Source organism: Sus scrofa, chromosome 7 (genome assembly GCF_054392235.1).
Source record: "Sus scrofa isolate SSC_HxYL_T2T_F1_AM1 chromosome 7, Sscrofa_HxYL_maternal_Yorkshire_Landrace_v2.0, whole genome shotgun sequence".
Taxonomy (NCBI): Eukaryota; Metazoa; Chordata; class Mammalia; order Artiodactyla; family Suidae; genus Sus; species Sus scrofa.
This window is the reverse complement of record NC_139389.1, coordinates 65,709,142-65,724,683: the sequence shown is the minus strand read 5'-3', so window position 1 is coordinate 65,724,683 and position 15,542 is coordinate 65,709,142. Positions and strand designations below refer to the sequence as shown.

The 15,542-nt window shown below is 57.2% G+C and overlaps 1 protein-coding gene across 3 annotated transcripts in view; it reads right to left on the bottom strand.

Annotated features, from left to right (window-relative positions):
- PSTPIP1 (proline-serine-threonine phosphatase interacting protein 1) overlaps window positions 1-15,542 on the bottom strand; it is a 44,838-nt gene that overhangs the window by 9,385 nt on the left and 19,911 nt on the right. For all 3 annotated transcript variants that reach the window (XM_021097991.2, XM_005656277.4, NM_001244186.1), the window contains exons 2-5: window positions 9,871-9,971; window positions 9,479-9,553; window positions 424-458; window positions 88-194 (exon numbers count right to left, since the gene is read on the bottom strand). In XM_021097991.2, the coding sequence (XP_020953650.1) occupies window positions 88-194; window positions 424-458; window positions 9,479-9,553; window positions 9,871-9,905 (252 nt within the window). In that variant the 5' untranslated portion in view covers window positions 9,906-9,971. The remainder of the gene's footprint in view (window positions 1-87; window positions 195-423; window positions 459-9,478; window positions 9,554-9,870; window positions 9,972-15,542) is intronic.

Below are 15,542 nucleotides of genomic sequence, written 5' to 3'. Positions count from 1 at the left end.
GAGAGCTGGGCCCTGTTCCAAGCCTGGAGTGCAGTCTCCCCACCTTCCAGGAGGAGAGCCCCTCCCCCACCACTTCCACTGCCTCACCTTCTTCCTCTGCTCCTTCTGCCTCTCTCGGAACTCCTCCAGGCTCCGCAGCTCCTCGCGCAGGGCCAGGGCCAGCTGGATGTGGGAGCTGCCCACGTTCTCCATTTCTGGGGGCAGAGTAAGGACGTCAGTTGCTGATATCAGACTTGATGGGCCCCAGCCGCTCACACACTCGCCCCCACCTGGACCAGCCCAGCCCCAACCCCACAGGGTGTCTCCACCAGCCTCACAACAACCCCTCCCAGCCAGGATCCATCCATCTCCAGCTATGGGGATACCGTGTTCCCAGAGGGTCCTGTCACCCTGCAGCCTGCGGTGGGGACAGGTGGGACTTACGCTGCTTCAGGGAGTCAAAGGAGGCCCTCAGGGAGCTGCAAAACAGAAAGACCAGGGTCAGCAGGAGGACAGCGGGGCAGAACCTGAAGTCCTGGCTGGGCCCAGGGACTTTTACTTCCGTGGGAGGGCGCTAGGTCACTCACACACACCGATCTCGACCCAAAGGACTCTCTGGCCAGACTGTGACCATCCCCTCAGAGCCCAAGCTGGAATTTCTGGAAGGCAAAGCTCTCTTTGGAAAATACAAAGGAGTCAAAAGCTCCCACTGTGGTGGAAGGCTCCTGGCTTCTGGGAGTCCCCAGCCCCCCGCCCCCCAGAGTCCCTCCCCGGTAGTCCTCTTCTCTCTTTAGAATGAACTGAAGCAGGAGAAGGTGGGGTTCAGACCTGGCAGGTGGCCTGAGGACATTTTGAAGGGAGTGGAATGGGGGCTCTGGGGGAAGGGGGGTGACAAGCAGGCAGGGGTGCTGCAGGGGAGAGATGTGGGGGCTTTAGGACAGGATGAAAAGGATGTACAAGTGAGGACATCAGAAGGCTGAGGGCTTCCCTGGTCCCTGGCTGGGCGGCTGGGCGGCTGGAAGGGACACCTCTGAGTGGGTCCCAGGAGGGAAGAAGATAGGGAGTTACTTTAGGGTGCACCAGGCTTGGGGTGCCTTAAAAACCCCAGCAGGAGGAGTCAGGAAGCATCGAGGTGGCCAGTCTAGAGCAGAGATGTAGGTGCTGTCCACTCCAGGGGTTGAGAGGGAGAGCGGGAAGGGAAGCAGGTGGCGCTGGGCATGGGAGGTGAGGGGTGATGCACCAGGTAGAATTGCGAGATGGAGCAAATAAAAATGCCGGATAGTTAAGTTCAGATTTCAGATAAACAAATACTTTTTGAATATAAGCATGCCCCTGGTAATATTTGGAATATACTTACATTTTTAAAATATCTGTCATTTATCTGAAATTCAAATTTACCGAGGCATTCTGTATTTTATCTGGCAGTCCTGTGGAGGGGGTCTCTCCCAGAGCTACAAATCGAGCTGAGGCCCGAGCAGAGGTGTCGAGCCCCCTTGGAACCCCATCCTGTCTGCTGGGAGGTGAGGGGCACCAGGAGGCACAGGGATCCTTGGGTCAGAATAGAACTGACAGGGAAATGCCTGCCCCAGCCTGTCAGGCACAGGGGCCTCTCAGAGGGGTGAGCACCACCTCCTGGCAGAGGAGGGAAGTGACTCGTACTCCCAGGCTAGGAACCTGGGTAGGGACCTCCCACTCTGGACTCCCACATGCATTAGAAGACGACCCTGGAGCCAGATGGTCTGGGTTCAGTCCAAACCCTGCCACTCACTCTCTGTGTGACCTTGGACAAGTTCCTTAGCCTGTGTCTCAGTTTCCCCTTCTGCCAAATGGGGATAAAAACAGCACAAACAGAATGGTTGTGAGGATCAAATGAATTCATATGTATAGAGTACCTCTGTCAGGACCTGGTGCAAAGCAGGTGCTTTACAAGGGCTGCTGTTGTTAGGCCTCCCTCTGCTGAGCCCACATCTGCACAACCGGAGGCATCCTGGGGGGGATCCCTCAGACTCCTGAACCTGACCTGAGCTATGCCCTCAAAACACTCTATCTAAGACCTTAATGCATGTCCCCTATTATCAGAAACCTCCTGTTGGTTCGCCTTCAGGTAGGGGGTCCCCTTGAAGCAGCCCCATAGATTAGGCTCCCTTTCCCTCACTCCCTGCCACCCCGTGGGCGTGAGGAACAAACTGATCATGAGCACATGTGTGTGAGGGATGCCCGGCCTGGGCCCGTGGGTGAGTCTCCAAGCACCCAGACAGAGCTGGTGTGTGGGGCTCTAGATTGGCCCTGAAGTGAGGCTTGTCGGCTCTCAGGAGTAAAATTCTCCGCCTGTGTTTATGGTCCCTTAACTAAGGAGGCGAAATACATACTGCGGCTGCCCCCTTCACCAGGACTCCTGAGGAGCCATAGCCAATTGGGCATATTAGGGAAACAGGCCAGAGGGTGGCCAGGCTTGCTGGGTCACACGGCGAAGCGTCCTGCCCTAGCCGCATTCTTTTGCCGCTATCCGCCCAGCGTGCCCTCGGCTTCCACCCCGCCGCTCCGCGAAGCAGCGCGCGCGCCCCCTGGTGGCCTTATCGCCGCATGACACCCAGTGAGACAGCCCTGCCCTTCTGCCCTCTCTCCTGCAATCCTTGCAAGTCAGGCTTGGCAGGGGGCTCCCTCCTCCCACAGGTCAGTTAGGGAAACTGAGGCCATGGAGGAGCAGCAAACCAGCAGCATCCGCATCACCTGGGGGTTTGTTAGAAACGCAGATTCTCAGGCTCTACCCCAGTCCTCCCAAAGCAGAAGCTGGGGGGTGGGGGCCCAGCACACCGTTTTGACAAGGCTCCAGGTACCGCTGATATAAGAACTCAGAATTCTTGGCCTAAATTATTGTCCTCACAACTCTGCCAGCCAGGGAGGGTGCCATCATTATCCCCATTTTACAGATGTGAAAAACAAGAGTCAGAGAGGTGAAGAAAATGACCATGGCCGCACAGCTGGTGAGAGGAGGAACCAGGTGGGACCAGGTCAAGGCCAGCCCTCTGCTTCTTATCAGAGGAGGGAGGGGTGATGGCCATAGTGGAGGGAGTGGAGACGTCAGGACTCCAGGACAAATGGATGCCTTGCCAGCAGTTACACCCTCCATCCCGCTCATCGCCCCCACACTCACCTCCTGCCTCAGTCTCCCCATGATGATTACAGCCTCTCTAGCCCAGCATGGCCACGTCTCTACCCTCCCCCCACCCCACAACACCCCCACATCCTGCTCAGATCCCTCCCAGAGCCCAGGGCCTGCACATCCACTGCCTGGTCCTCACCTCCCTTTGGACCCCACACCTCACAGACACCTCAAACTCAGAGCATCCAAAATGGGAGTCATCACCCCCCAAACCTGCTCCCCCTGTAGGGCTCCCTTCTCAGCAAAGGCGCCCCCCTCTACTAGATTATGAACACCGGACACACAGGCACCCTTGACTCAACCATCCTTCTCCACCTCACAGATCTCCTATCCGTCCACCTCTCACGCCACCACCCTAGCCCTTGCCCATCACCTCCCTCCCTCCAGGGTCACTTCTCACCTGTTAGTCCTGTCACTTGGCCACCTACCAGTTCCTTCCCTAGGCCACATTCCTTCTTACCTCAGGGCCTTTGCACATGCTAATTCCCTATGTGCAGCACATTCTCCTGGCTTCTCCTCTGTCCCTTCTGAGCACTTGTTCCCATTGTCATCTTGGGTTGATATACTGAGTGTCTGTCACCACACTGAACTGTGAGCCCATAAACAGAGGAAATGCCTGGTTCTTCTCCCCACTGTCTCAGGCTTATAACCCAGAACAACAAACTCAATGTTCAATAAGTTCCAAGGCTTTTCCCAACTCCAAACCCACCCGTGTTCCACTTCCCAGTCTTGAGGTGGCTGCAAGGAATCACAGGCTTTGAGGGGCAGCTGCTCCTTCCCTCGCTGTCCCATACCCTCCCCCGCAACCCCAACAACACACACAGGATGCTGGGAGCCGCTGCCTGAGTTCACAGCGCTGCCAGGTGGACATCCAGTCTGTTCCTACCCCGTGACAGCCCCGATGGCGACATAGTCCATGCTCACCTTGGGCTCCCACTTGCTCCCATGAGCTTGCTGACCCTTGGGGGCTGCACAGATAAGGGCGCTCCCTCTGCTGGGGACGGCTGGGCATGATCACAGGCTGTGACCACTCCTGTCCCCCCTGACCCTGCTCACTGCTGGGCTGCAGGCCTTCCTGCCCCAGCCCTGCCTGTTCTCAGCATAGGCACCTTCAGGCTGTCACAGTTCCACTCATACAGCAGGGCGCAAGACACCACCTCTTTCTAGGGCCCAGACTTTCAAGGAGGTGGCCTCGGCTCTGTGGGTGAGGGGAGGACCTCAGCTTTTCCCAGGACCAGCGGTGGCCTATTGCCTGTTGGCAAAGACTTTCCGCAGGTGAATGGCCTTAATTAAACTCTGACATTGTGGACCATGCGAAGTCTTTCTCTGCCCCCAGAGAAAGACTTCTTAGCTTTTCTATCCCTCCCAGGTTCCCCCCCCCCGCCCCTGCCACTCAGGGAACTCATCACCAGATTTCCCGCAGCTCCCGCCTACTGTGGCTCCATTGCTTGTCAAGGATGGGGACACGAGTGTTCTCGTGTGAAACTCATCCCATTGCCCTTTTTTTTCTTTCTAGGTCCGCATCTGCAGCATATGGAAATTTCCAGGCTAAGGATTGAATCAGAGCTGCAACTGTGACCTACACCACAGCTCACGGCAATGCTGAATCCTTAACCCACTGAGCAGGGCCAGGGATCGAACCGTGTCCTCATGGACACCAGTCGGGTTAATTACCACTGAGCCACAATGGGAACTCACCATTGTCCTTTTTGATTTGGCTGTCAGGACACTCAGCATGGAAATGTGTCTCAAGCACAGTCTGAATTTCCAGCCTAAGTTCTTCCTTCTACACCTCCTCCCCATCCTGTGGTGTGGACTGCCTCGCAGTCCCTGCTTCGGTGTCCTCACCTCCTGCCCACCTGCTGGCCAGGAGGCTCCTGCCTCCCAGCTGACAGGAGACAGGTCGTCTCGCCTCCCTGCTGGCAGCTGACCTCAGAGGGGTCTTGATGGGAACAGGGCCCCACTCTCTCCCTCCAACAGCCTCAGCGACATCCTCATTCTCTGAAGCTCAAAGGAAGAGAGACCATCAAAAAAAGTCTCTTCTGACAAGAAAACACAGTATTTTAGGCTGTGAGAAACAGGGGGGAGGCAGGGAGGGGAGGGTTCAAGCCGTCCCCCTTCTGGGGGCCATCCATTGCCGGGTACAACAAAGGGGCTCACGGGAAGCGGGCCCCATCCCTGCCCCCCTGGATTCCCCTTCCTTTCCTGAATCCCCACCCCAGGCAGCGTCCAGAGTTAGGGGCCCTCAGCAGCCTGCCTGGGGCAGGATGAACAAGAGGGGGAGATGACAGCTTTCGGGGGGGGGGGCGCGCATATTTCAGCCAGAACTTGCCAGGGGAAAATGGGGCAACAGCCAGAGCAAAGGCCCTGAGGTTGGAAGGGAGAGTCAGGGTGAAATTTCTGCAGGGCTGGATGTGTGGTTTAGGCGATATGCACCCACCTAGAGCTTCTTTAAAATGCCTGTGGGGATCCTGGAGTTGGGAACCAACCAGGTCTTATTTGTGTGCTCCCCACTGTCCCTGCCCAGCAGAAATTCACGAGTTGATGTGGGAAGGAGGCGAGGGCAGGAGTGGCCTCCTTTTAGTGTATGTGGCTGAGTCTCCAGCCCACTGGCCACTCTGAGGTTGGGGATGACGCAGAAATGCGCTATTTTTAAGCAGCAGAGGTGGGGGAGGCTGGCCTGCTCTACCCTCTCAGGCATCACTGGGCTATTTCTGAGGTCGCTTAACCCCTTGGCTTTTGTCCTCCTTGTTCACAGCCCTGTCCAGCCTGTGCACCCCTGGCCTCTGCCCAACCTCCCCAGGGCTGAGAATGAGCTTCCCATGGGATATGAGGAGGCTGGGGGCTTACCCCCACTGGGAATGGGCCCTGGAGGATGAGATTCCAGCCCCCTTGTGGAACAGCCAGACCAGCTTTGCCAGGTGTCAACCCCAAACACACCCCACAAGTCTCCGTGGCAACAAGGAAGTGCCCTATATTGTCATGGTTGCCATTCACTCTACCCACAGAGAGTCCTCCAGGTTGGTGTGGGACAGAGACCTGGTCTAAGCCAAGACCCTGACAGTCAGGCAAGGCTGGAGTGTCTGGGAGAGCTTCCTGGAGGAGGTGGGCATAAGAGGGCCCTGGAGGGAGGTTCTGATGCACCCTCAGTGCGCTAGACCCTGGCTTCAGGACAGTAGTGCCCTTTGTTTTTAAAATTCTGAATCCCTCCAGCTCAGCCTAGGGCATGGCACACAATAGGTGCTCCATAAATGCTTGGGTGGATGATGGCTGCTTGGCCCACAGTTCAAGAAAGGAATGACTTGGAGTTTCCATTGCAGTGCAGTGGAAATGAATCCGACTAGGAACCATGAGGTTGCCTGTTCGATCCCTGGCCTTGCTCAGTGGGTTAACGATCCGGTGTTGCTGTGAGCTGTGGTGTTGGTTGCAAACACGACTCGGATCCCGAGTTGTTGTGGCTGTGGTGTAGGCTGGCAGCTGTAGCTCCGATTAGACCCCTAGCCTGGGAACCTCCATATGCCACAGGTATGGCCCTAAAGAGCAACAAATAAACGAAAACAGGAAAAAAATGACTTAATGGTCTCACCAACCCTAGTATATGCCCCGAGGATCAACAAGCAACACTTATTAAGCACCCACTGTGCTTAGTCAGCTGAGCTGGGAGCTGCAAGGGACACAGCCCTGAGGGAAACAGCAAGGGAGCCGGGATGGTTCAACTCCCGCTTCTGTCACTCTGACTGTGCCCTGAACTTTCCCACTTCAGCCTTTGTCCATAGGGTCCTCTGGCAGGGGGCACTTCCCTCTCCTGTCGGCCTTTCCCAGTGGATGTGCTCTCCCCAGTGCACCCAGTTCTGTGCTGGTCAATGGGAACACAGGGCTGGGCCGGTTTGCACTGCTGCTGCAGCTTGGCTCCAGCTCCTGGCTCCCGGCTCCCCGTCTGCTCCGGAACTCAAGTGGCTGCACAGCAGGGCCCTGGGGGTTTTGTGTCTGCCTCTCCTGAAGCTGGATAGGCAGAGCCAGGGGCCCTGGCACTCCCCGCCCAGGCTCCAGGGGCCAAGCCTGAATCTACTCCCTCCCTCCAGGGACTCCAGCCTCCAGCTCTCTGGGCCAGGGAGGAAAGGGTCGAGGCTAATCTAAGCCCAGTGAGCTTGATTTATCTGACTTATGGAGGGGCCAGTGAGATCAGATAGACCCCAGCTGTTTCTGGAGCCTTGCTGTGGCTTGGCACTCTCTGCTTGACAGAACAATGCTTGTGTATGACTGTCACCCTTCATAGCTGAGGACCCAGGGCTCAGAGAGGGGGAGTGACCATGACAGGGTCACACAGCATATATGGCAGGGCAAATCTTGTCCCACTCAGCCTTCTATAACCACAAAGGGCCTCAGGGCCGCCCAGAACCTCGCCCTCGCCACTGCATAGTTCTAAAGATGGGGCCAGATACAGTATAGCGCCCCCTGCCCTCCAGGCTCCACTCCCTCTTTATTCTCTTCATTGGCTTCTCCTTCCCTGTTTAAGTCTCCAGTGACTCACAGCCCCCTGAGTGTGCCTCACACAGTCTGCCTCCAGCCCGACCTCCCCACCCCCACCCCCCACCGCCCTGCCTGGAGCACCCACTCCAACTGCCTCCAGGAGGTCTCCTCTCTTGCTGGGAAAGTTCTCCTTTTCCAGCAGGCCGGAGGCTGGGAGGCAGGCAGGGACTCCTCCTGGGTCCTGCTCCCTAGATTCCACCCCCTGCCTGGGAAGACAAAGAAAGGTCTCACAGGTTTCCACTTATTCCTTATCATGTCCTGAGCCCCTCTTGGCAGCCAGCCTGGATTCCTGCCCTGTTTATCTGCACAACAACCCACGGGAGTGGACAGGTGAGAACCAAACTCAGAGAGGTTAAGTGACTTGCCCATAGTCACACAGCTCCCAAAGGCTGAGCAGGGCTAGAGCACCTGAATTTTGTCTCTCTCTCTCTCTCTTTTTTTTAAGGGCCTCACCCACCCACGGCATATGGAAGTTTCCAGGCTAGGGGTTGAATCAGAACTGCAGCTGCTGGCCACAGCCCCAGCCACACAGGATCCAAGCCACCTGCAACCTACACCACAGCTCACAACAATGCCAGATCCTTAACCTACTGATCGAGGCCAGGGAGCAAACCCTTGTCCTCACAGATACTAGTCTGGTTGGTTACTTCTGAGCCACAACACGAATGCCACAGGGCTTCTGCCTTCTTGCTCCTGGAGTTGCATTCCTGCTTTCCGGTCCAACCCAGGACCGTAGGCGTTGAGCATTCATCTCCCCTGGCTCACAGCATTTTTTCCACCCTTCCTCGAGCCCTCCTCAAGTTTGCTCTGGCTGCAGGTTGGAAGCAGGAATGAGCTAGTGTTGCTTATGTCTTTAGAAGACCTAGAGAGCGTTGCCTGCTCAGACACTCAGATGAGGGACCTGGTTCCAGGCTTCGCAGCTGACAAGCCTTGGGCTACGTTCCTTGGCCAGAGCCAGACACTCCCAGGCCTGACCTCTGGGGGCAAGGGTGAGGGGTTGTTATGGCGGCAGCAGCCTGGGTCAGGTGTTCGGGCTCCTGGGCAGGAGGAGGAGGAGGACTCTCAGAGCCCTTCCAGGACACAGACTCTAGTGCCCTGTCTGCCCCTCGGCTCAGTCCTCACCCGGCAAGGAGCGTCCACACCTCCCACGGCAGCCCTTTCACTCCACTGTTAGAAAGTTCTCCTTAGCCGCCCTCGAACCATCACCGTCTCCCCTTCAGCATCCTCCCTCGCTGTCTGCAGCCAGGGGCCAGAGAAGCTCAGCTGCTTCACAGAGGCACTGCCCTCACTGCCTCCCCACTGAGCCAGGCCTGAGCGGAGCCCTGGACCCAAATAACCCTCTGAGGACAGTTGTATTATCATCCTGCTTGAGGATGAGGAAGTAGAGGCGCAGAGTGTCACTGTCAAGGTCACCGTCAGGGTCACACATTTAATATGGGTGAGGAGTTGCCCCCGCCCCATCTCAGGCCACACCTCCCTCCTGGAAGCCCAAGGAGCCCAACACTGCCATTCAAGGCTCTCAGGGCTCGGATGGAGGCCGCCCAGGCTGAGCAGGCTGTGCTGCAGGCACCTGAGGACAGATGACCTCCGCCCCCTGCCCAGGGCCTCCTTGCCGCTCAGACTGCTGGCTTGTCTTCCCCCCACCCACCCACAGGGCCCGATTCCCAAAGGGTGATCCTCCAGGCACCCCTCCTCTGGCTGCGCACTCCCCCTGCCACCCACCAAGCCCCGTCCACCTCATGCCCAGAAGCCCTAAACCCCGTCCAAAAGCCCAGAAAGTGCCTGGCAAAGCAGAAGGGCTCTTACTTGATCTCCGTCTGGCCACCTGCCTTCCGGGCGATCTGCACCAGCTCCTTGCCGTACCGCTCCTCCGCCTGGGCCCTGCAAGGACAGCACAAGTGCTGTGTCTCCTCCACTTCTGCCATCCTGACTCAAGACAGCTGGCTGCAGGGGACCTGAGCGTCCACCTGCTCAGCCTCTGGGGGCTGGCTGGCCCTGTGGGCTCCTCCTTGGGAAGGTTAAGCCCCCAGCCCTTCTCTAGATGAGTGTTGGCCAAACACAGGCAGATCTGAAGGAACATCAGAACACATGCCCATGTCAGGGAGGCCCAGGTTGGGACGAACAGGACAGTCACACTCCTGACACAGATAGCTTCTGGGTTGCGGGCTCGGCCACATCCCTCCCCGCCCAGGGCTCACCTCTGCCTCAGCAGCTCCTCCACGTCCTTGCACATCTTCCTGCCATCCAGCAGCCGCTGCAGCAGCACCTCGTAGCCTGTGTGGGCCGTGAAGTCCCTGCACTGGAATGCAGGACAGAGGGACGTGAGGGTCACAGCAGGGCTGCGCAGGTTGGGGACACTGAGTACAGCTTGGCGAGGACCCCTCTCTCCAGCCTTGGGAAAACTGGTCTATCTCCCCCATTCAAGAGCAAGCTCTTGGGGTTCAGGACCTAGTTTCACACAGCACACAGTAGGGGCCCCTGTCTGTGGAGGTACCAGGTGTCAGTGGGCCCCGCGTGGATCAGCGCTCACAGGCCAGGACAGAGCAACCCTAACCTAGGACGGCCATGGGAAAGGCCCCCACAGAGGCCCCGTGATGACAGCCTTATGGGGTGCCTGGCACTGCTCCCTCCTGTCACCTTCTCAATTACCCAATTGCTCAGGTGTCCAGGTGAGAAAACTGAGGCGCAGCTGGGTGACGTGTACCGGGGGTGACACAGCTTGAACGTGGCAGGCCTGGCACTGAACCCAGGCTGTCTGGCTCAGGTCTACGCCCTTTCCTTGACACTATACAGCCTCTGTGGAGACAACAGCAATTGCTGTTCCTGATCCACCACCATGTGGCAGACGCCACCTCAGCCTCACTCTGTGGGCTCAGGTGATCCTCCTGTACCCACCTGGAGAGGTGTGCACTGAGGGTCAGGACCAGGGCACACCTAACACGCACTTAGGACACACCCAGGACACTCTAGGTCCACCTCCTAGCCAGGATGGGGGGAGGGGGCATCCTGGGGATTTCTCGGGACACAGCCGCCTCTCTGCCGCCTGGACGGCTCAGACCGCTCAGCCCATCCTGTTCCTCCTGATCATTGGACTCTCTTCTCTTCACCCCCGGAATGGATTCTGAGCTGCTGGCGCAGGAGGTTGGTGGGCAGGAGGTACTACTTGAGGACTATGAGGGGACAGAGTGTCTCCTAGGACCGTCCTAGTCTAGGGAGTGGGTCCTGGGGCCAGGCAGCCCCCTCCTGGCTCACCCCAGGCACTTTGGGGGAGAAGCAAGCAGAGAGGTGGGGAGAGTGGAGCTGAGAGCAGGGCTGTGTGCCTCTCAGCCTGGCTCCCATCCAGTCTCCAGGAAGGAAAACCCCGCCCCCACACTGCCAGGCAAATGCAAATTGGGGGCAGCCTAGAGAGATTCAGCACCTAGTCTGCCTGTCCCTCCCCACAGACCCCTGAAACTTCAGAGACTGGGGAAAGGAGCCCCCACTTCCCTGACCACACAGATCACAGCCCCATTTTCAGAGCTTAGCGAATCGGCGGGGCTTTTTCTCAAGGCCACACACACTTGGGGAAGGCAGGTCTGACCCTTCTCAGAGTCAAGGGTCGTTGATGCTCCTTTCGCTGCCCTAAGCCTCCCCTCACAGTCTCAGTAGTGGGCGTTGGGGGGAGAGGCAGGGAGGAGTCTAAATCAAGGAGAGCTTCCCGCAGGAAGAGGCATTAGAAAGGGGTTCTGGGAAGAGAAGGTGTTGTTCTTCAAGGTCTAAGAAGAATCAGAGGTAAAGAAGGGCAGAGATGCCACAAACTGCCCCAACTGGCTCCATGCTGGGCCCAGCCCGCCTTCAGCAAACTCAGAAAAGTTGAATCTCCAGGCCTGCAGCGCACTTAGGCCACCAAGCTCACACCCTCCTCTGTAAGCAGCCCCAGAAATTCCTAACACCCAGGAATTACCCATGGCTCAGGGTGACAAGCAGCAGGCCGGGGCCTCGGCTCGCTGCTCAGGGCCCCAGCACGAGGCACTCATCCCCCTAGCCCCTGCAGGCCTGTCCACTCCCATGTCCAAGCTGGTGAAGCTGGGCCAGGCTTCTGTCTCGGTGGCTTTCGTGGGCCACTTGCCTACTAACCAGCCAGCAGACCACAACTTCCTGCCCCTTGGCCCTCCCTCCGGACCCCCAGGACAAAAGCCCATAGCAGCCAGGGAGGAAAACGGATCTGGAGACTCGGCCTCCTGCCCTGGCCCTGAGCTGAACACCAGCAGTCAGGGCCGGACTCCACAGACCACCAGCCGGGAAGCACCTTGCCCAGTGCCCTGCAGTCCCTGGGGAAACAGGGGCCCAGAGTAGGGAAGGACTGCAGGGCACCTGCTGTGACTCCACGATGGCTCGGGGGTGGGGGCGGGGGGGAAACAGAGCAGGGAGATGCTGACAGAGCCCAGCCCTGCAGTGGACGCCCGGCTCTTCCCTCCCAGCCCCACACCCTGACTCCCCAGGGGAAACCCTCCATCCTGATTGAGACCCCCAGAGGGCAAAGCAAAGCAAACAAACCCAAACCTACATTGGCCATTCTGGAGGAGGAAGCGGGCAGAGGGGTCCTGCAGGCTGGGTCCCCAGGAGTTCAAGTCCCCAAAGTACTGCTGGCTCCAGAATCTTGTCTGGTCTCTGCTCAGAGCATGGTGGTGCCAGCGGGGCCTTTGGCCAGTGAGCTGTCATCATAAGTGACTAGACTGTTCCAAGGAAGTGCCTGACTCCCTGGGGGCTGCTCCCAGCCAGGCTGCACACCCACTGCCCCCCTGCTGCCCGCCTCCTCCTTGGGGCGTGGGTTCTGACTCATGGCTCGGAGCTGGGCAGAGTCGGGCTCAGGAAGCTGCTGAGGAAATGAATCGACCAACTATTCAATCAGTTCATTGATCAGTCCTGCAGGCTCGCTGTGTGAGGCCCAGCACCAGAGTCGCTGGCTCCAGGGCCCCACCCTGGCCTTCCCTCCCTGTGCCTATCCAGCTCCACCCTCTAGGTATCAAGGGCTCCCTTTCCGCCCCCTTATTTACAGGCAAGGGCTGACATTTTCACCATGTGGAAGCCATCAGAAGAAAGGTCCTCCCACCTCCTTCTGTCCACCCACAGTCACCTGAAACCTGCCTGTGGCCCTGTGCTCTATGAAACTGCCACATTGTGGGTCCGTCTGCCATGCACCACACCAAGAACATCACAGCTGTTTTCTTTGAAAACATGACACGCCCAGGGAGGTGAGAATACTGAGGAGGCCCAAAGAGGGGAAGTGACTGAGGCGTTCACTCAGCTGGTGAAGGTCAGAATCTGGGCTAGGAACCCAGCTGACCTTGTCTGCAAACCCCCATACCTGCATCAGTCACTCAGCAGGTAGCCCAGCAACTCTTCTACATTTTGAAACACCAAAAAATGATTTTTCTTTCTTTTTTCTTTTTGCTTTTTAGGGCCACACCTTCGGCACATGGAGGTTCCCAGGCTAGGGGTCCAATTGGAGCTGTTGCTGCCAGCCTACACCACAGCCACAGCAATGCCAGATCCAAGCCGCGTCTGCAACCTACACCACAGCTCACAGCAACACCACATCCTTAACCCACTGAGCAAGGCCAGGGATCGAATCCGCCACCTCATGGTTCCTAGTTGGATTTGTTTTCACTGTGCCACGATGGCAACGCCCAAAAAAGGATTTAAAAATTTTTTGAAAATGATTATTCAAATTCTCTCTGCCTCAAATCAAAGCTGTGTTTTTTTGTTTGTTTCTTTGGGGGGTTTTGGTCTTTTTTTTTTTTTTTTTTTTTTTTTTTTAGGGCCACACCTGAGGCATGTGGAGGTTTCCAGGCTAGGGGTCGAATTGGAACTGTAACCACTGGCCTTAGCCATAGCCACACCAGATCCAAGCCGTGTCTGTGACCTACACCACAGCTCATGGCAAATCTGGATCCTTAACCCACTGAGTGAGGCCAGGGATCAGACCTGCATCCTCAGGGATACTAGTCAGATTCATTTCTGCTGAGCCACGATAGGAACTCTCCTCAAAGCTGTGTTTTGGTCTGTCATTGACTTACCATGGATTCATAGAGGCAAACTCTGTGCCCAGGCAGGGTCAGAGGAATGCTGCCCTGGAGAAAGGCTGGCCTGGCTCTGCAGATGGGGGCTGACAGCCAGCGGGGAGCCAGAAGCCTGCCCTACCACGTGGCTTAGGGAGAGCCACCCTGGGGGAGGGTCCCAAGTGGCCAGCAAGTACTGCCCACTCTTTTGACAGACCCACCCCACCCCCTTAAGCCAGGGGTGGACCCCAGACTTTGCCATCCACATGTGGCCATTCTAGGTCCCCATAAGGGGCCAGATCGGGGCTGCAAGAGGAAGTTCCCAGGGGAGCTCTAGCAGGAGGACATGTATTCCCACCCTAGCCTCAAGGCAGGGTAGGGGAGGCCTGGGTGTCCGCTTCTGCTCAGGGACAGCCTGCCTGCTCCCTGCTCTGGGTAGCTCTGGCTCTGAGCCTCAGTCCAGGCCTGCAAGCCAGCCCTGACCCTGTGGTCCCCCTGCTGGGCAAGTAGAGAAGCAGCCTTTGTACCCACTGCCACTTCCTCTTTTTCACACACATAACATTCTCGGCGGCTGTGTGGCTGGGCCACAGAGACCGGGGCCCCGAACAAGCCGCTTCCCTTCTTGGGACCTGGTTTCCTCACTGAGGAAGAAAGGGCGGAGGCCACCCTCTTGGGGGGCTCTCCTCACAGCACACTCTTCCAGGGCACAGCCCCATCGGGACAGACTGGTGCCAAGTCAGAGAGGGGGCCCAGGCCTGGTCTGAGAGACCAGACAGAGTTCAGCAAACTAGATATGGGTTCACACCCCACCCCATGGTCCTGGTCATTCTCAGCCCCTACTTCCCACCTCTGTACAAAAGAGGCCTAATTGTTCCCAAAGCCTAGTGTTGATGTGAGAAGCCAATGAAATGACGTAGCCAGATGAGAGCAGTAAACACAAACACAAGAGCAGAGCTCACCCTGAGCTAGGAAAGGCGGTAAGGATTATCACTCCCATTTTATAGATGAGAAAAATGGAACCCAGAGAGGTTACCGAGCCTGCTCAGAGGTCTGCAGGGCACAGCCAGGATTTGAACCCAGCTCCCCCAGGCCAGATCTTGGTTCCTTCCCTCACCTCTGTGCAAAGCCCCAAGCTCAGTGGCTGTCCAGCAAGTGTTAGCTCCCAATGCCCTGCCTGCCTGCCACTCCCCCACCCCCCAAAACCAGTAGCGCCAGGCGGAAATGAATTCTCTCCCTATCACTCCCCACCCCCACCAGAAGATCCATTTAAAAGGCTGCAGAAGGAATTCCTGCTGTGGCTCAGAGGGTTACCAACCCAACCAGTGCCCAGGAGGATGTAGGTTCGTTCCCTGGCCTCGTTCAGTGGGTTAAGGATCTGGTGTTGCCGTGAGCTGTGGTGTAGATCCCAGCCTAGGCATTGCTGTGGCTGCGGTGTAGGTCAGCAGCTGCAGCTCTGATTTGACCCCTAGCCTGGGAACTTCCATATGCCGTGGGAAAAAAAACCAAAAAACAAAACAAAAGGCTGTAAAACGTTTTTCAAATGTTCCCTTATGTGTAATTCCAGAATATAAAGTACCTCAGAGAACAACTAAACTTCTAAGTTTAGAGGGAGAGCCCTGGATTTTGGTTCCGGTTCTGACCTGGCAGGAAGAAGCTAGGTGGTCTTGATAGAGTCCTTTGCCCTCTCTGGGACCTCCTAACTGTGAAATGGGTTTAGGGAGAGGAAGTGGCCCTGGATTGCCCTTCCGCTGCTGGCTTTTGGAAGCTGTGGCGACTGTGGCTGCATCTTGCCTGGAGTAGTCTGAAGTCAGGAGGTGGGCTGGAGCCAC